The 20439-nt window shown below is 41.4% G+C and overlaps 1 protein-coding gene across 1 annotated transcript; it reads right to left on the reverse strand.

Moving 5' to 3' along the window:
• Nucleotides 1-7468: 7468 nt before the first annotated feature.
• Nucleotides 7469-20049, reverse strand: LOC104858619 (olfactory receptor 15). The gene is made up of 3 exons (XM_033765939.1): nucleotides 19779-20049; nucleotides 19406-19462; nucleotides 7469-8361 (listed from the first exon to the last, which is right to left on the reverse strand). The coding sequence occupies exons 1-3, from the start codon at nucleotides 20047-20049 to the stop codon at nucleotides 7469-7471; spliced, it is 1221 nt and encodes a 406-aa protein (XP_033621830.1).
• Nucleotides 20050-20439: the final 390 nt, after the last annotated feature.

Here is a 20439-nt window from a genome sequence, read left to right on the forward strand (position 1 = left end):
TCTCTGCCTGTCTCCTGGAGCAACCACATGCACACACTTCAGTGAATATTCATGTGGCTGCTTGCTATGTATGCCTAGGATGTATATATGCCTATGATTCAAAGAAAAGAGTTTCCTCCTCTGCATGATAATAAATCTGATACCAAGAGAAACTTTTTTGGCTAGAAAGTTCTGTTCCTGAAACCTCAAACAGAATCACTAGGATTTGTCTTGATCTTACCCAAATGTCTTGTTTCCTAAGACAAAATGTGCAGTGCAGTACTTACCTTTGTAGGAAGAGATAACTGTACATCCATGTCCATCACCCCACTATTTATAGTAGTCAAGTGAGTCACTTCCTGGTCTCTAAAAATAGTTTAATACCCAGATTATAAAAGAGATACTGAAAAACCAATAGCAAGATAAATCTCTGATTAAAGAGTCATTCAAATACCATTTATTTTCAAAAGTAAACAATTAAATGTCCACGCACATGAAAAGGTGCTCAAAATTTCAAATTATCAGGGAAAAGCAACTCAAAAACATGCTGAGAAACCATCTTACAATTGGTAGAATGATTATTACCAAAAAGAGAGAAAAGCAGTAAAAGTTGCCATGTGGAGAAAGGGGAAATCATAAAAACTGTTGAGGAGAAAGCAAATTTGTGGAACCACAATCAAAACACTGTAGAGGTCCCTCAAAACTTACAAACAGAACTTACCCAAAGATAGTCAGGTCCCCTCTGAACATTTTCTTTTTTAAGGAGTACATGATTTCCAGACGTTACAAAGTCACGTTCCTCATGGGGAACTTTCACCTGTACATCACATATCTTAATTCTTTTTTATTTTTTGCATTTCTCTCCCCTCCCTTCAGCCCTTCTTCTCCTTCCCATTTACAAATACTCTGTTTCCATTTTTCCTTCCGTTCTCTCTTTATTTAAAATCCCTTTCCCTTTCCTGGCTTCCTCTACTCTCTTCCTTTGCTCCTCTTCCCATTCTGGATTCGCGGCAGAATTCATAATAGCTAAATCTTATAAAGAGCCTATACGCCCATGAATGGATTAAAGAAAATGTGGTGTGATATACAATAGGGTACGACTGTGGCATAAAAGGATAAACCTGAGGCGTTTTTAGGTAAAGGGGTGCATCTCAAGACCAAAAACGCCAGTGAAATAAACCAGACACAAAGGCTAATATTGCGCCATTTCTCTTGTACGAGAAATGCAAAGAGTGAAAAACAATTGAAATGGGTGGCAGATACTGGGAAATATGAAAAGGTCGGTGATCTGTGAAAATAAAATAAAATCACGACTTAGAGAAGAAACCCAGACGTCCGTGTGTTTCTTATCCTTTCTGTCCTAACTGACATGAAACAGCTCAAGCGTGTGGACAGGCGGAGAAAGATCTGGTGCAGAGACAGACCCACGGGCAGTGGTGTTGATGAACCTGGAGAGGCGGTGCCGAAGGACACACCTGGAGCCCGGGGTGACAAGTGCTGGCGGTGTCCCTTACAGGAGGAAGCTTGGACGTCGTTTCACGGAGGAGACAGAGGGATCCCAGGGGGAAGGCGGAGGTCAAAGGAAGCAGCGCATGGAGAAGAGGTACCGGAGCCCTGAAGGGCGGCATCGGAACCACTAGAAGCCATGCTGCAGCATTCCTGAGGTTCACTGAGAAGCTGTCTCTTCGGTGTTCTCACGACAGGACAAGCGGGAGATGTCAGACACGGGAATGACTGGTGTCGGTGGTCATCTTGCCAGGCGTTCTGATGCCCCACATCACACCTTACACTTAGAGTATGCAGATGATTTGTTATTCAATTATTCTGTGGAAAGGTACAAAAATAACGTGAAATGGGAAGTTTTCTGTGTATAGGTTGCCATTTTTTTCTATTTTCTTTTGTGAGTGCTGTTCACATTTTTTTTTTTGAATAGGGTTTTTTGGTACTGTTTCTGTGAAGCCCTTTTGGATTTTCTTTCCCCATTAATTTCATTGGTACTTTTAGAGCAAACAGCACAGTTACTCTTATCATTGAGGTCTTGTACCTTTACATGATATGGCTCAGTTATTTTTCCCCGTATCCCTGCCTTACCTTTAGCCCCTTCACCCTTCCCTATTTACAAGGATTTTGTTTCCATTTTTTCATATTTTTTCCTTTACTTCCTTCCCCTCCTCTCTGTCTCCCCTTTAGAACTTTTCTTCCTATTTCACACTATCGAATATACCTTTTGCACCTTATTTACAATTTTAGTTTTTCATACCAGAGAAACTATTCAGTATTTACTTGTGTGTCCTATTTATTTAATTTGAGTATGTCCTCAATGTGCATCCATTTAGCTATAATTTCTCTAGTTTGTCATTCTTTATGGCTGAGCAGTACTCCATTTTATTAAAAAAATATACATCTTCTTTATCCAGTCTCCAGTTGATGGACATTTGGGTTGTAAGTTTTAGCTATTACAGATTGTGCTGTTATAAACATGGGTGCACATATATCACTGTGATATGATTCCTTTAATTCTTTTGGAAAGATACCCAGCACAGGGATAGCTGGTTCAAATGGAACCTCTAATCCTAGTTCTTTGAGGTGTCTCCATATTGATTTCCACAGTGGTTGCACCAGTCTGCACTCCAACCAGCAATGGAGTAGGGTTCCTTTCTCCCCACAGCCCTGCCAGCATTGATTATTGTTTGATTTCTTGGTAGCAGCCATTCTTTTTGGGGTAAGGTGAAATCTCAGTGTTGTTTTCATCGCATCTCTTGAATGACCAGTGACGTGGAATATTTTTTCATATATCCACATGACAACTATTACTGCTTTTCTCTCTTTTTGGTGTTAATCATTCTACCAGTTATAAGATGGTGTCTTACTATGCCTTCGAATTGCTTTTCCCCGATAATTTGCAATATTGAGCACCTTGTTATATGCCTGGCCATTCAAATGTTTACTTCTGAAAATATCCAGGTGTTTTGTGGTTTTTTGTTTGTTTGTTTTGTTTTGTTTGTTTTTGTTGATTTTTGAGGCAGGGTCTCACTATGTAGTTGAGATTGTCCTGGAACTCACTATATAGCCCAGGCTGGTCCCGAACTTGCAGTGATCCTCCTGCATCAGCCTCCCTAGTGCTGGGATTACAGGCATGAGCCACCACACCTGGCTAATATCCAGGTGTTTAAATCACTATTTAATAAAAGTTTTCTCTTGCTGTTGGTTCTTCAGTGCCTCTTCTATAATCCAGTATTAAACTATGATCAGAGACTGGGAAGTGAAAATGTCCTCTTTAACTGTAAGTCTCCTCTTCACTGGTGATCACTTCCCCTGCTGATGAGAAACAATGAAGTTTAATGTAGCTTCTCTGTGTTTTTATGACTTCTTTTGTTTTAAATGAAACAGTTTTGGAAAGTAGACATCAGGGCTTTCCAGAATTGTTTCATTTAAAACAAATCATGGAAATCACGAGGAAGGCGCCCCCCAGCCTCACCCGTGGTCCTTCCTCCAGCAGCTGTCTGAGAGCCAGGGACACTGCGGTTTCCTTCCCGGCACCCTCCTCCGTCTTTCACCTACCTCTTACAGTGAGTTTACATTCCTTTCTTCCATGCCAGATACGCCAGGAGGAGCTCCTCTGTGGGACAAAATGCTCATCAAATACAGGATCTCACCAGCGTCACTTCTCCCAGAGCGCTGCGACAGAGCTGAGAGGGCACAGGGAGGAGACGCGGAGGGCAGCACAGCCTGCTTCCCTGGGGAGGAGCACAGTGAGGCTGAGGCTGGGACGCCGCCCTCCTGCCTGCCCTGTCTGTCCGTGGATCGCTTGCTGGGCCTCCCTCAGTTTCTCTCCTCTCCGCTCGTATCCGCTTTGGGATTAGATTCCATAATGGAGAAAGATGTTGAAAGGGGCAGTTTTCACGGATTTATTTAATGAAAAATGGTTGGCTTTATATCAAAGATAAGTCTTATCAGCATATTTAATTTAGAAATTGATTCTAAATATATCCAAGAAATTAGTTGCAGAGCGAATTCAAAAACCGAGCCTACCAAACATTCAGCTCCAGACTTTGATGAAAACACACTTTGAAAAACACAGGATGTGCAGTTCACATGGCGGAAAGCTCTAAAGTAATTCTTCCGGCTAAGTGAATCTTTTTCCTCTTTTCATTTTGTCTTCCTTTTTCACTCAATCTCCAGTTTCTCTGCCACCAAAACTGTACTCCTCTGAGTGGAATGGCTTTGGTTCACACAGGAGAGACAGTACTATTTTTGACTTATTTCGCTTGGCAGTGTGTTTTCCAACTCTGCATTTTCTTAACCATTCAACCATTATGGACACTGAGTTTACTCCATACCCTGGCTGTTGCGAATGGTGTCGCAGGGACTGTGTGTGTGCAGAGCTCTCCTCAGCACACTGAGCTTCAGTCTTTCCACAGGGACCCACAGCTCACAGCTGCTGGGAGGGTGAGTCTTCAAAATTCTCCTTATGAAGATGCCAAGTGCTTGAGATGCTAGATGGGTTCATTAAGTTGATTTTGTCATTATAGTTTATATGAAAAAATTACAAGTTCATTTTGTACCCCATAAATGTGTATTTATATAGTTTGAAACATCCATTAAATGTTTTAAAATCATATGAAAATATGTACCCAAACATTTTCCTTTTAAAATGTCCTATTTGAAAAATATTTGGCCTGAGCCTATCTGAAAATGATTAAGAAAGCACAATAAGATTTTGGATTGTGAGTAAATTGTTTTGCATGAGGTTGAAGATGAGCCATCATTTCTCATAAATTTTAACTTTAATAATGAGCGGTGTTTTATGATACAAGTAGTACATTACACTGAATGGCACATGACCACAAGTGAGACATTAAATTCCATTAGGTTCCCAACACCCCCGGTGTGTGTGTGTGTGTGTGTGTGTGTGTGTGTGTGTGTGTGTGTGTGATTAGAGGTCATCACCTCTTAATGGTAACAACTTATGGAGGAGATCTCATTGGCAGAAGAACAGAAGAAAAAGGCAGAAAATCACTCATTTCAAATGAGATTATGGATAGGTGTAAAGTGTGGAAACAGTACAAAATTCTGTAGAATAGCACCACCCAAATAAGGCTGTAGTAGTGGGAGAAGTGAATCAGTTTAATGACAATGCACCATCACATTTCTGCAAAATCTTTAATGGAGGCAAAAATAAGTGTCATTGGATATGTGTTGTTAAAGTTGCATGGAGAGGAAAGGAATCCACTGAGCCAACAGCAGGGATTCTCTTAGTGACGGTTAAAATCACCCTATTTAAAAGCCTCCTCTCTCTTGTCTCCCTCACACCAGCCATGAAGGTTTTCAGAGTTAAACACAAGTTAATTTTTTGTTTTTATTTATATTTTCTTCATTTTTATTATATAACAGTATTATAATCATGTTTATGTAAGTAGTTTTGGTTGTGGAATGAACTACTTGCATTTCTTTTATTTCTAATGGAGAAATTTGTTTTGATATACAAGTATTTTGGATTACAAGAAGGCTTGAAGAACAACCTATGCTCCCAAATGAAGGTTTTACTGTACATACTTTTAGCAGAAGTTTTTTAAAAAGAATACAGGATGGCTGTCATCTTACTGTTTTCTGTGATCCTTTATTCCCATGAAATCGTTATTTTTATAAGGGAATTGTCTGGCCTTCTGCTCGGTGGATGGCATCTATATCTAGTTTATCCCTTTTTCTTTTGCTCAAAAATGGTAGAACTATATTAGGTATGGTCATTTATTCACATTAACTAGAACAGCATTTCACCAACCACCATGCATATGCTTACATCTTATAACTTCCACTGTTCCTGAAAATTCATAGATTGTGTTTTTCACAAAATTTTAGACAATCTGAATTTTCTGTTTTCTTTCTATTCTAGATCCATGTAAATGTCCTTTTTTTTCCTAAAATATTTTTTCTACTTCTTTATTAAGGAAGCAAATCCCACTACTTTCTGGACAGCTCCATTCTCACTACTCTTATTCAGAGTGGGACTGGAAACTCTAGCCTGAGCAGTTATACAAGAGAAGGAAGTAAAAGGGAACCAGTGGGACACAACAAGGTCAAATTATCCCAGATTGCAAATACCATGATTCTACAGCTAAAAAATCTAGAGTCCACTAAATGCCTTTAAACTTATTAATCTAGCAGAGTAATAGGTAGCAGTATCATTTTACAAAATGTATCAGTTTTGGATATATTAACTAAACTTTCACTGAGGCAGAAAACGGTCAAAAATTCCACTGACATCAGACACACACCCACATACATGTGAGTGCACACATACACTAAGACACTAAGAATAAATTTACCCCGTGAGGTAAAAGATCTACCCAGTGAAAGCAATGCTGATATTCCACCTCACCCCAGAAAGAATGGCTGCTGTCAAGAAATCAACCAATAGCAAATGTTGGAAGATCTGTGGGGAAAGAGGAACCCCGCTCCAGTGCTAGTGGGAGGGCAGACTGTGCAACCACTGTGGAAATCGGTATGGAGATACTTAAAACAAACAGAATTAGAAGCCCCATTTACTTAAAACAAATAGAATTAGAAGTTCCATTTAACACAGCTATTCCCCTCCTGGGTATCTTACCCAAAGAATAAAAAGAATCATATCACAGTGATATACGTGCACCCACATTCTAGGCAACACAAACTGTAATAGATAAAACTTAGAAGCAGCCCAATTGTCCATCAATCGGAGCCTGGTGTAGAAAAAAAATTTTAATATTATAGAGCACTACTTAGCCATAAAAAGGGAGAAATTAGAGACATTTATAGCTCAATGGATGCACACTGAGGCTAAGCTTTAAGTGAAATAAATAGGACACATGTGTAAATACTGAGTTATTTCTCTAGTGTGAGAAATTGAAAGTGTAAACAAGGAATGAAAATTATAATAGACAATGTGAAATAGCAAGAAAAGGGGGAAAGGGGAAGGGGAAATGGGAGGGTTAGGGGAAGGGAAAGAATGAAATGGAAGTAATAAAATAAAATGAAAAATGGAAGCAAAATCTTGGTAGATGGGGAGTTGGGAAGGGGTTGAAGGAAGGCAAGGTATGGGGAAAAATAAGAACCAAGACTGATTATGAAAAGGTGCAAATATCCAACAATGAATGTCATTATATTGTATGACTCAAATGTATCAATACAATGAATTTAAAAAAAGAAAGGAGAAAGAAAGGGAGCGAGAGAGAGAGACAGAGAGAGAGAGAGATTGTTTGTTACTAACCGAACAAAGATTATGAATTATGCAGCACATTCTCTCTAGAGACTAGACACATATGAAGGGCCTCTGGAAAGAACCATGGCTGACGATGAGACTAAATATGATAAAGTATTCTGGTCACTGAGGTGGCCGACATTGAGAATTGGGAACTCTTCCTTGAAGCTCTAGCATGCTCTTTAGGAAAAGCAGATATAATAAGTCTGCTCATTGATGTGTGCCTGGGATTGCTCAGGGGACAGGCAGAGGTCACTTGGCTTTGAAAGACTTCACACTGGCCTGGGATTGCAGGATCCTCTTCCGTGCTGTCTGCACATCCTTGTTTCTCAGGGTGTAGATGAGTGGGTTGAGCAGTGGGGTGATAACACAGCAGAAAAAGGATATGAACTTGGCTTGGGAACTCTTGGATGAAGGCTGGAGGTACAAGTACATGCCTGGTGCAAAGAAAAGGGTGACCACGAGCAAGTGGGAACTGCAGGTGCTCAGTGCCTTGCGCCTTCCTTCAGCTGAAGGCAGCTTCAGTACAGCCCTGGCAATGAAGGTGTAGGAGATGAGCACCAGCAGGGGAGGCATCATTCCAAATGGGATGGTCATCAAGGTGAGGGCCAGCTCATTAGCGGAGGTGTCCCCACAGGCCAGCTTGATAAGCACAGATGCCTCACAGAAGAAGTGGTCCAGGGTGTGGTGACCACAGCGGGGAAGTTGGAGAGTGAGTGTGGCTTGGAGCAGCGCATTGGCCAGGCCACTGGACCAGCATACAGCTGCCATCTGCACACAGACCCAGGGACGCATGATGAGAGTGTAGTGGAGGGGCCGGCAGACGGCTACATAGCGATCAATGGCCATCACGGCCAGCAGGGCACATTCAGCAGTGCCCACCCAAGTATAAATGTAGAGCTGTGTGATACAGCCCCAGGCAGCAATGGTCTTGTCTGGTTCCCAGAGGTTGGCCAGCAGCTGGGGCACAGTGGTGCAGGTGAGACTGAGGTCCAGCACAGAGAGGTTGTCCAGGAAGAAGTACATGGGTGTCTGGAGTCTGGGGTCCACCAGGGACAGGAAGATGATGGAGCTGTTCCCCAGCAGGGTGAGGATGTAGGAGACCAGGACCACTGCAAAGAGGGGCCTCTCCAGCCAGGGAAACTCTGAGAAGCACAACAGGACAAAAGTGTTGGGAAAACTCACATTTTCTCTTTCCATGACATCTGTCTCTAAGACATAGCTGGAAGGAAAGGGACAGGTTTTGAGGATAAATATGACTTTTGCTTTATTTTATTCCCTCACTGGTATTATTTGTATATGCTTGTATAGATAATAGATTGAATTGACTCTATGGACTATTTCTTGTCTGGGAGAAGGCATTAAATGGAGATTATTTAAAGCAGTCCTCTCTCCTTTTCTTTATTCCTACTTTTCTTATGGTAAGATCCGAAATATATAAAATTTACCACCTTCCCAATGCAGTTACTTCATTCCTTACAGTTTTAATTTAGTGCAATTATGTACATTGACAATTTTGTACCACCATAACCACCACCCATTTTCTGAATCTTCACCTTGCAAAGACGTCTCATATGCATTAAATATCTCCTCTCCCTCTCCACCATGGACAGCCCATTCTACTTTCTATCAGTGTGATTTTCACTACACTAAAGTAGAATCACACAACATTTCTAACATGGTGAGCAACTCATTCCCCTTACATCGTGTCCCAGAATTTGATTCGCACTGGTGAATACACTAAAGTTTTCTTTAACGCTCGTAGTGCACATATATACAAAGTTCACTGACGTGTTCATCTCCCATTTGATGCACACTTTCTCTCCATGATCACTGCTGCTGTGCACACAGGTGCCCAGTACCTCTTTAGACCCTGCTTTTCATTCTTTGTGTGTAGACTCAGAAGTGACCTTTCTGCTCCTAAGGTAAATGCAGGCTAATTCTGTGATGAAAGCTGTGCTTGCCCTGCTGCTGTGCTGATTTCCTTCCCCCACCAGTGCTTAAGGGCTGCAGACTTCTGCATGCTGGGCAGCTCTGCTGTTCCTGCTGTGCTGCTTGGTCATTCACCATCCTGGAGGGGAGGAAGTTGCATTTGTGTTTCTTGGATTTCATACACTGTGTCTTTTATAATAGATTTTTATGGAACTCAAGCAAATCAAGGCATATTTACTGTGCTGTCTCTTCCTGACTCATGTTTCTATCACTTTGTCTCTTCTTTACAAAATTTTTCATTATAACAAAAAGTTCCAGGGGCCAGGGATTTAGCTCAGGGTTGATGCTGCCTGCCTTGAAAGCACAAGGTCCTGAGTTCAATCCTTGATACCAAAACAACAACAACAACAACAAAAGTTCCATACAGAGCAAACATTGTTGTGCATACCACATTTTAAAGAACAGTTTCTCTCTCAAAATGGGTGGAAAGAATATGCATGAATTAGTTTCAAAAATATATGCCAGAATTGAGACATTAACACAGAAAGAAATGAACTTTTTATAACATTTCATGAACAATATTGTTTATACCTTAAAATTATTGAAAATAGAATCACAGTGATATTTAAATTTAATATATCGTACGGAGTAAAATGATCTCCAGTGCAGCTCCAAGTCCATATTCTGGAAACAGCACCTATTGTCACACATGTAAAGGGTTCAGAGTCCGATGCTGCAGGTGCAGGTTGAAATCAGCCTGCAAAAGTGTAGTCATCAGCATTCTGGAAAATCAGCAATTGACCACCACATAAGCAGAACAAATATTATCCAAAGGTTCAGAGAGAGAAAACTAGAATCTCAGGATAAAATGCTCAGTTTGATGATAAGTGAAGAATAAAGGAGAGGACAGCACTGAATAAAGTGTGAGCATTTACAACTGTGTGGTCCTCAGTGTCAAATGCAGCTGGATTAGAGCGAGGCCTGGATGGCGGGTGTGGATGTCGTGCTTATTGGGGGCCGACTACTGTGGGAACTGGCCACAGCGTGTGCATCTACAGTCGTCCTCTCTGAATCTGCATGTGCTGGCCTGACCCGTGTCCCTTGACTTGGGGCAGAGCAGGTCACCACCCTGACTCTCAGCCTTCCTGCTCTAAAATGCAGGAAATGATGTTCACTGTTAACCTCTGGAAAAGACTCAGTGGACTGACAGCATGTTCAAGAGCAGAAGGCTCTTGAAAATTGGTGACGTCTAGATTCTAACAATTATTTTAAAAAATAATAAAGTAACAACAATCTAAAGTAGCACACGAGAATCTTCATGGCTGAGGGGAAGCTGTGTTTCCAGGCATCTGTTGCCTCTTCCACAGTTCCAGCCTGAGGAGCCTGCACCTCAGCGAGCTCCCAGGGAAAGGAGCCAAACTTTCATCATCTCCAGACCAAGCGCATTCACAGCACACCTGCAATTTGCACTTGATCATTGTAGCTAAAGCAGTGCAGTGAATACAGAGAATGGTGGAGCAGAGACACTGGGCCATGCAGCAGGGGAGCAGAGCATCAGCAGGACAGAGCCAGAGTCCTCTGAGTACGGGGGTTCCCCACTCCCTGCTGGAGAAGGAGGCAATCTGCAGGGAGACAGAACTGCGGGGACAGAGAGACTCCAAGTTGTGTAGTGTCAGAGAGGACACTGCAGGAGGATTCTGCACAGGAGAGGGACTTGGGTCAGAATGAAACCTGTGAAGAAGTTCTAAAGGCTTTCTGTTACAATATCCAACAAATAATACAATAGGGTTATCATGAGATAATATATGCATTGACTTGCTTAATGGAAATACTGTCCAAAATTCTAAAGAAATCATTCTGAAGAAATCATTCATTCATTCATTGAATCACACCTGGCTTTGGCGTGCTTTCTCTGTGCTTCTTTGTTTAGACAGCACCTGACAATGGCATTTTAAATGGATGCACTCAGCGGTGCAGAGCAGGTTGAGGTGCAGCCCAGAGACTGGGACCCAGCAGGGCCTTGCAGAACCTCGAGGTGTTGTGGAGACGCTGCTGCACTGGCCTCCTGTCCTTACAGGGGCTCACACTGGGAGCAGAGGGAAATATGCCCTGTAATATATTCTTAGTAGGAAAGTACATACAAATGTGCAGAGGTTCAGTTTGTAAAAATATACATTGTGCATTTTTAAATTGCCTGTTTTATGTGGACAGATATTTGGTTACCATGTGCAACTTGACATTTTCCAATAAATGCACATCATGCAGTGGCCAAATGCAGCTAACGTATTACCCACACCGTAGTCATTCTGGTGCTGATATCATTCCACATACCTTATCATTTACAAGAATCCAAATCAGAACTCTTGACCTTCCTCCTCTCTGGCTGTACATCAGTGTCCTTTGTCCGCCAGCTCCCAGCCCCACCCCTGCACCAGTGCTGGTCACCACTACACTACTCTGTTTCAATCAGACCCACATTGTCAGGTTCCATATTCCAGTGAGACCATGTGCAGTTGTCTCTCCCCTCCCTGGTGATAGAATGGCTGAGGACGAAAAGACAAAGATAACGAGTGTGGGTGGGGACTTGGGCAGGGAACCCAGTTCCATGATACTGGGGGTGTGTATCAGTGCAGCCACTGTATGGGCTCCTGCATAATCTCTCTGCACAAAATACTTTGAAGAAATTTGGTTTAGTTAGATCACCAATTGTGAGAATAATGATAGTTGTTCTTTTTAAAAATGAGCAATGAATGAAGTATTTCCCTGGCTTCCCTTGCTGCCATCCTGTCTGACTTGCTAACAAGGACCACGCTGTGTCCAGAGGCGCCCACCCCACCCGTTCCTCAGGCAGATCTGCTTGACTGACCTTTAGGGTTTGTGACCCTCATCCTCAAGCCCGCAGCTCCCTGCTCACCACCTCATCACACCCAGCCCATCCCCGATGTGACCCTAGCCGTCCCTGCTTCCTCTCCCAACCTCCCCCTCTCCCCTCTCCGCTGCTTGCTCTGAACTCCAGCCTGGTCCTCTGCACCTCTGCTTCTCCCTCTGGCTCCCACCTGACCTGTGGAGGGTGCTTGTCCTGTGAGCCCTGCCCCAGCCTGGGCTCCTCTGGGAATCTGCCCACAGCCTCCTGTCTGTTTCCAAGTGTTACTCTGAATTCTGACTTCACTGAAGTAGATTTTTTTCCTGCCTTTCTTTCTTTTCACACAAACCTTGTTCTATTTCTCTTCTGAAATTTGACCTATCCCTCTAAAGTTGGGTAAAAATTTTATTTCACCAGCTGTTTTCCCCTACCATTATTTAAGACACTGGTGGTCATCAATATAAATATAAATATAAGCATAAATAAATATTCTGTTTGGCTGTGTTTTGTCTAGCTTTAATACGTATGCTTCATGCACACTCAGGCACAGTGTGTGCTGCAATGATTATATTATTGAATGTGGTGACCCGGCTGGGTAGATGAGATCTGAGAAGAGCATCTCTCTAATGATATCATCTGGTTCACATAACTTTAACTCTAGTTACCAGGAGTAGCCACCCTCACCAGTTAAGCTCCCCTATGGAGCTCACAAAAATGCAAAAGAGAGTTACCAATCTGTCCAAAACCTGGGCTGACCCACCTTGATGTGGAGAAAGAAGAGACACCTGAGCAAGAGGCCAGCAGCAGACAGTTGGGCTGGCTCTAGTGAGGCAGGTTCTCTTCAGAGCCTGGGTTTCATGGAGAGAGAGGTGGGAATGATCAGAAGCCAGGCAGGAGAGAGAGTGCTGAGTAGGGGCTCCTGAGGGCGCCTGGCTCGGCTCCTCTGAGACCTGAGCTAGTGCAGGGAGACCATTAACTCGGGGCCTCCTGTGTAGAGATTAATGCTACAGGGAATTCCCCTCTTCTGATTGTTTGTGTATAGAGTCATCTTGCTCTGAGAAATAAGCCTGAGGGAGGTGAAAACAAGATACTGAAACAATAAAATGATCTCACAAAAGGATTGAAATTAGGCCTGTAGAATATATAAGGAGCCTAAAGTCTCAACACCAAAGTATAAATCATTGAAGTGAAATTACTAGTTTTAAATGGGGAAATGTTGTGAATAGATATTTTTCAAAATAAAATATACAAATGACCAATATAGATATTAATAAAAATGCTGAACACATTTTTTACTTCCAAGTTCTGCCCAGCTTCTTAAAGGTGTAATTGAATGAAAATTATTGTACATATTTAATGTATACAAGGAGATGTTTTGACATATCTATGCATCGTGAAATTATCAAAAATAATATTAAGTTATTTGTCTACTCATATAGCTCCATTTTGTAGTAAAGTAAAAAAGATGTTCTTGAGTAGCAAATTTTAAGTATATAATAGAGAACAGGGTATATTAAATATAGTTACCATACCATCCATTGGTATCCGGAAGGTATTCATCCTGCGTAATTAAAACTCTGTGGCCTTTGTTCACCCTCCCCATCTGCCAACCTCCTGTCTGTGACAATGACCCTTCTGCTCTCTGTTTCTACGAGCTGAATTTTTTCGACTACAAATATGTCAGATTATGCATTGTTTTTCTTTTTGAATCTGACTTAGCATAATATCTCTAGATTCATCCATGTAGTCACAAAACACATGCATTTTCTCATTTATATTCCTTAGTAATATCTCATTATTTTTATCTTCTCTATTCCCTGTATTCATCCCTTCCTCTACAGATGCTTGGTTTATAACATATTTTGGCCATTGCTAAAGATAAGGGAGCATTCTCTTCAATGTCCTTATTTATCTATTTATCATCTGTTCTTTCACATTGTTTATTGGTACCGGGGATAGAACTTTGGTCCTTGCACTTATGAGGCAGGCGGCAGTACCACTGAGCTAAATGCCCTCACATTGTTAATTGGCACATTTTAGGTATACAGTACAGTTACATTCATCACTGGGATCTTGTACCTTTCTATGACGCATCTTGGCTCTTACCTTTTCCCCATTCCCCAGCCCTCCCTTCACCCCCTTCACCTTCCCTGTTTAAATGATATTTTCCATGTTTTTCCTTTTCTCATATTTTTCTTTTCACTTCTTACCTTTCCCCTACCACTTCCCCTTCCCCTACTTCTTTAGATCTTTTCTTTCTACTACACAATATCAATTTTACATTTTGATCCTTGTTCATACTTTTAGTTTTTCACACCAGAAAAACTATTTTGTATGTATACATGTGTCCTATTAATTTCACTTATGAGCATGGCCTCAATGTGCACCCACTTAGCAAGTACGCCTCTGGTTGCTTGTTCTTTATGGCTGAGTAGTACTCCATTATATTTTTTAAAAACCCACATCTTTATCCAGTCTCCAGCTGATGGGCAATTGGGCTGTTTCCAAGTTTTAGCTATTACAAACTGTGCAGCTATAAACATGGGTAGGCATGTATGACTTTGGTATGATTCTTTTAATTATTTTGGGGAGATGCCCAGCAGAGGGATGTCTGGGTCAAATAGGACCTCTAATTCCAGCTTTTAAAGGTATCTCTGTATCAATTTCCACAGTGGCTGAACCAGTCTGCACTCCCACAAACAATGGAGAAGGGTTCCTTTCTACCCACAACCCCACCAGCTTTTGTTATTGGTTGATTTCTTGAGAGCAGCTGTTCTTTCTGGAGTGGAATCTCAGTGTTGTTTTCATTGACATTTCTCAAATGACCACTGATATTGAACATTTTTTTCATATATTTATTTGTTGCTTTTACTTGTTTGTCTGAGAAATGTCTGTGCATTCCAGATGCACATTTTTTTGAATTGGGTCTTTATATTTGAGTTTCTGATTTTTAAAAATTCTTTATATATTTTAGGCAATAGACCTTTTAGGAGCAGCTGATAAATTTATCTCTTAGCACTCTTGGTGATCTTTCTGGTGGTGCACAATCTTTTTAATGAGCTGAGATCCCAGTTGTTGATTCTTTGTGCAAGTTCCCATACTGCTGAAGATTTTTTTCATAGAATATTTTCCTATGCCAATATCTTCAAGAGTTCTACCTAACTTATCTTCTAGCAAGTTTAGTCTTTCTGTTTTAATACTAACATATTTAATCCACTTGAATTTTAGTTTAGTACATGGTGAAAGGCAGGGGTCTAGTTTTAATCTTTGGCAAGTTAATATCCAGTTTTTCCAAAATCATTTATTAAACAGGCTGTCTTTTCCTGTGAGGTTGTTTGGCTCCTTTGTCAAAGATGAGGTACCTGAGTGTGTCTGGAGTGGTTTCTGCATCTTGTAATGTATTCCACTGATTCTCAGGTCTGTTTCTTTACAGTATCATGCCGTTTTTATCACAGTTTTATTTCTTTTGCACATATATCCAGATGTGGCATAGCAGGGAAGTAAGGCGTTTCTTTATTTTTTAGTCACTTCTGTTCTGTTACCAATGTATATCAGAGTTCTCTGCAGTGGGATCTAATCTCTCGCTCAGTGCTAATAGGCACGGTAAAAAGAAAGACTTTGAGACAGGGTTGTACACTTTTGACATGGAGACCCAGGATGACCAATGCTCCTGCAAGCAAGAGGGAACCAGCAAAGTCCCAGAACACCCAGAGCTGTCAATATTTATCAGTGATATAAATTACATTGAGGTAAACAGACTATATGAGAGGATATGTAATTGCTGTGGCCATGGGAGTGATGCAGCAATGCTTCTAAAGGAAAAGGTAAAGCATTTTCTAATTAGGGATAGAACAGACAAAAAAGGTTGAGAATAAAATTAACCTTTTCCTTTAGTAATGAAGTTTTTAACTCTAGGAAGAGAATTTGGATAGGAGTCACAGGAACATCAGCAGTAGGCTTCGCTGGTCCTCCTTCTATAACCAAGCCAAGTGTGGTGTTAACAGTTTACACCCCGACCAGCTCACAACCTACTTTTGCACAATCAGCAAGGCTGTCCTACACACATATAGGTGACAAAAACTGACCTACAAAAAATTCCCTTCAACAGTGCTTGGAGGTTCTCTCTTCTCCCTGGCATTCTCAACAATTCATATTTTTGTCTCTGTAGCAGTAAACAGTCTAAGAGGGGTGAAATATGTCTTTGTGCCTTTCGCATGCTTTCCCTTATAACTAGCACTATGGAGCAACTTTATATACTTGTTGTCCATTTAAATGTCTTCTTTTGAGAAATATCCAGGTACTTTGCCATTTACTTAATGAGGTTGACATTTGGGTCTTGAGTTTCATATACTTTGGATATTAACCTGTTTTAAGGCATTAATATATAAATATTTCATTTCCTATAGCATAATTCCATCTTAATAGTCAACTTGACCTGGATAGCAGATTCTTGACAAGAGGATGGGATTCCCAGGGTTCTGTGCACACTGATGAGTTAGTGTCTAAAGTTTAAAGCTAGACGTGTTGCTAGGTAGTGGGGCTTAGCTGGAGGGCCTGGGTCAGTGGGTTGTGCCTTGGAGGATGTGTCTCTGAAGGGTGCTCTTCCCCCATGTAGTGTCCTGGATTATGAGGTGGGAACCTCTGCATCATCCTGCTCTTCCGTCACATATTTTCTGGTGTGGGGCCAGCCAGCCATGAACTGAAAGAGCCTCTCTTTCTTTAATTTAAGGATGTCAGGAATGCAATCCCAGTAAGAGGAAGGTGCACAGTACAGAAAGTTGGCACCACAGATGAGGGGTCCCTGCTTGACTTTGCTGACCATGTGGTTCACAGGTTTTCAGTCTGGTTTGGGAGAAAAGACATTTGGAGATGGAGACAAGAAAAGAACTTGATGACATCAGCAGAGATGGGCTGGAATTTTGGAGGGGTGCTGGTGATTGAACAGAGGGCCTTCACATTGAGCTTTAACTCCAAAAAACTACCTGTAAATAATTTGAAGCCAAAAGAGGTGTGTTGAAGAAGAAATTTGCACCATTTAAAGGAAGCTAAATATTCTGAGCTAGGTAAAGTAGACACATTGAGGGCTTTGCAGGAATTAGAAAGTTCTCACTCATCCCCGACTCCAAGGTTCATGCTTAGGTCTTATGAACAGAAACCTCTACACACAGTGAGGCGTGGTGGTGCACGCCTGTAATCCCAGCCCTTGGGAGGCTGAGGCAGGAGTATTACTGTGAGTTCAAGACCAGCCTGAGCTACATAGTGAGTTCCAGATCAGTCTCAACTACATAGTGAAACCCTGTCTCAAAAAATAAACAAACAAACAAACAAAGCAAAAAGAAAGAAACCACTACATAAAGTTTAAAGGTCCTAGCTACTGCTAAACACAGATCTTGGTACTATACAGATGATGCTATAGGTTAAGACAAGTAGAAGTCAAGATTGTGGGGATATGTAGGTTTCCACAAAGATTTCAGAGAGGATGTGAGATGCCAAAGTGTGTTCCCTTGAGAGTGCAGCGTGTGAAGTTGTGGGAAGGAAGCTGAAGGTACATCTGAGACCTCAGTAAGTCAGAGGTACGGAAACTTGGAAAGTTTGACAAGGAAAGCTGCATGTAGCAAATGGAAGCCCAAAAGACACAGCACATGCGCTTAAACCAGAAAGCTTTTCAGGTGGATCCTCAGCAGCTGTGTAGAACTCATCTCAGCATGGTGTCCCTTGTGTGCCAGCTATGGAGTTACAGGACTTAATAATTATCTTACTGTGTTTGTTTCTGGAGTTTCTATAGTGAGATTTCTTATAATTTCCTCATTCCTCATTTTTGAAATGGGAATATGATCCATGCACCATTATATGTAGGGATTCTGTAGCTTGTTTTACAAATTGTGTAGTGGCTGGTTGGTAAAAGTTTGCCTTGAGTTTCATAAGAAACTTTGAAACTGGGCACTTCTTAAGCCAATCCACTTCACAGTAAGATTAGCCATATCTTCAGCTTTCACCTGTAGTCTTTTTTAAAGGTATTGGCTCAGGATCCACGGACCTATCACCAATTGGTTTCCTTTGCACTCCCATTTTACAGCTCTTCAACTATACAATAAACAGGGATTTTCCCATCCTGAAAATTACTAAAAAGGGTTCTGTAAACATTTTTCTCCAAAGAAAAGGAAAGTATGAAGCAGAGTTTGTATATGGCAGAAAACACACAAAAAGGAGAGAGAGCTGATGCCAGCTTGGCCACTTTCCCTCAAGAGATTAAATTTGTGTCTAAGGACACTTCCCTTCCACCCTTCCACTTTCACCATGTGGTAGTCATTTCCTCTCCTTTATTTCCATTCTTTGTGTTAATACCAGTTGTAGCATTATCATGCACATATGAAAAAGGTGCATTTTGTACACACATGATTACAGAAGAATACAGAAGCATTTTCAGATGTAAAGTATGTTCAAGTAGCCTGTTTCCTTTAAAGATGAGGCCTGGAGTTGCTCATGTAGTTAGATAGGAGAATTTTTCCAAAATTAAATCTACCTAACCTTCAGATACATCATTGAAAAAATATATTGAAGCAAGCACATGATATGCTATAGAATTTATTCTTAAATGATTTTATCTTCATCTCCTCAAACAGCAAGTTCTAGTGATAATACTTGATGTAATGTGTTAATTCTTTGCTTTCGTGTAGGAGAGAGCAATGCAGTATTTTTCACCTTTGCTTGTTATTTCACTTACTATTATGTTGCCCATGTCCATCCACATTTTCATAAATAGAATTTGATTTTGTATTCCATAATTGATATACTTTCTGTACACATGCTATCATTCATTTACTCATTGACTACTGTAAATAATGGGGCAATTGTTGTTGATTTATAGCTCTATCTTACTATAAAGGTTAGGAACACACTGCACATTATGTCTTGGGAAGCAAGACTTTTGAAAGAGATCAAGAAAAATTCTAGTGATTATTTCTGAGATTTCAAGAACAGATGTTTCTAGCCAATAAATTTCTCTAGTGTCAGATTAATTGTTTTATAGAAAAGGAAACATTTCTTTCAAATCATATGCATTTGAGAAACAAGCCATGTGGCTGTGCATCTGGTCGCTGCAGGAGATAGGCAGAGATCCTATGGCATCTAAGGTTTTCACCCTAACCTGGGATTGCAGGATCCTCTTCCATGCTGTCTTCACATTCTTGTTTCTCTGGGTGTAGATGAGTGGATTGAGGACAGAGGTGATAACAAAGTGGAAGAAGGACATGAACTTGGCCTGAGTGTGATTTTCTTCTAGTGGAGGCACACGTAGACCAAAGTACATGGTGACCAACAGCAAGTGGGGGAACTACAGGTGCTCAGTGCCTTGTTCCTGCCTTCAGCTGAAGGCAGCTTCAGTACAGCCCTACCATTGGGGATGTAGGAGATGATCACCAGCAGATGAGCCAGCCCTTGGAAAGCAATGGCTACAAAAGACAGGATAAGCTCATTAGCAGAGGTAGCCCCAAAGGCCAGTTTGAGGAACCTCATAGAAATTGAATTGGTCCAGGATGTGGTGCTCACAGAGGAGGAACAGGAGGGTGAGTGTGGTTTGAAGCAGAGAACTGGCCAGGGCACAGGACCAGGAGGCAGCTGCCACCTGCACACAAACCCAGGGATGCATGGTGAGGGTGTATGGGAGGGGCTGGTAGATGGCCACATAGTGATCAATGGCCATCATAGCCACAGGATGAATTCAGTGCAGGCTGCACAGCTGAAACATACACTTGTATGATGCAGTACCAGGCAGCAAGGATCCCCACAGGTTGGCCACCAGCTGGAGCACAATGGTGCATGTAAGACTGAGGTACAGCAGAGAGATGTTGTCCAGGAAGTACATGGACTTCTGGAGTCTGGGGTCCACCAGGGAGAGGAGGATGATGGAGCTGTTCCCCACCAGGGTGAGGATGTTGGAGACTAAGTCCACTTTAGAGAGGGGCTTCTCCAGCCATGGAAACTCTGAGAAGCTCAGCAGGAAAAAGTTATTGGGAAAAATCACTTTTCTGCCTTCCATGGCATGCACTTTATATGTACCTAGGAGGAAAGGGACAGATTTTTGATGATATGCATGACTTTTCACTTTCAATAACTTTAGAGCAACATCCTCAAACTTTCTCCTGTAGTGAAATATGCATCAGCACACTTAGAAAAATATTTTAATATCTTTATAACTATTTAATAGCCCTTTATTTTGTATCAGCATAGTGGTACATAAAGTCAAAAGTTTTTACATAGGGCCCAGATGCATACTGTATTTCAGAGCACAGCACCTGCCTGGTAAGCTTGAAGACAAGTTCAATTCCCTGTACTCAGCCAAATATTTCAAATAGAGATGAATCCAATAAAACAGTATTCTGTTTATTTGAAAACTTCTATCAGACATATTTTTCTCTTTCTTCCCAAT

This window comes from Fukomys damarensis, unplaced genomic scaffold, assembly GCF_012274545.1.
Source record: "Fukomys damarensis isolate Sample0158 unplaced genomic scaffold, DMR_v1.0_HiC HiC_scaffold_3, whole genome shotgun sequence".
Classification (NCBI taxonomy): domain Eukaryota; kingdom Metazoa; phylum Chordata; class Mammalia; order Rodentia; family Bathyergidae; genus Fukomys; species Fukomys damarensis.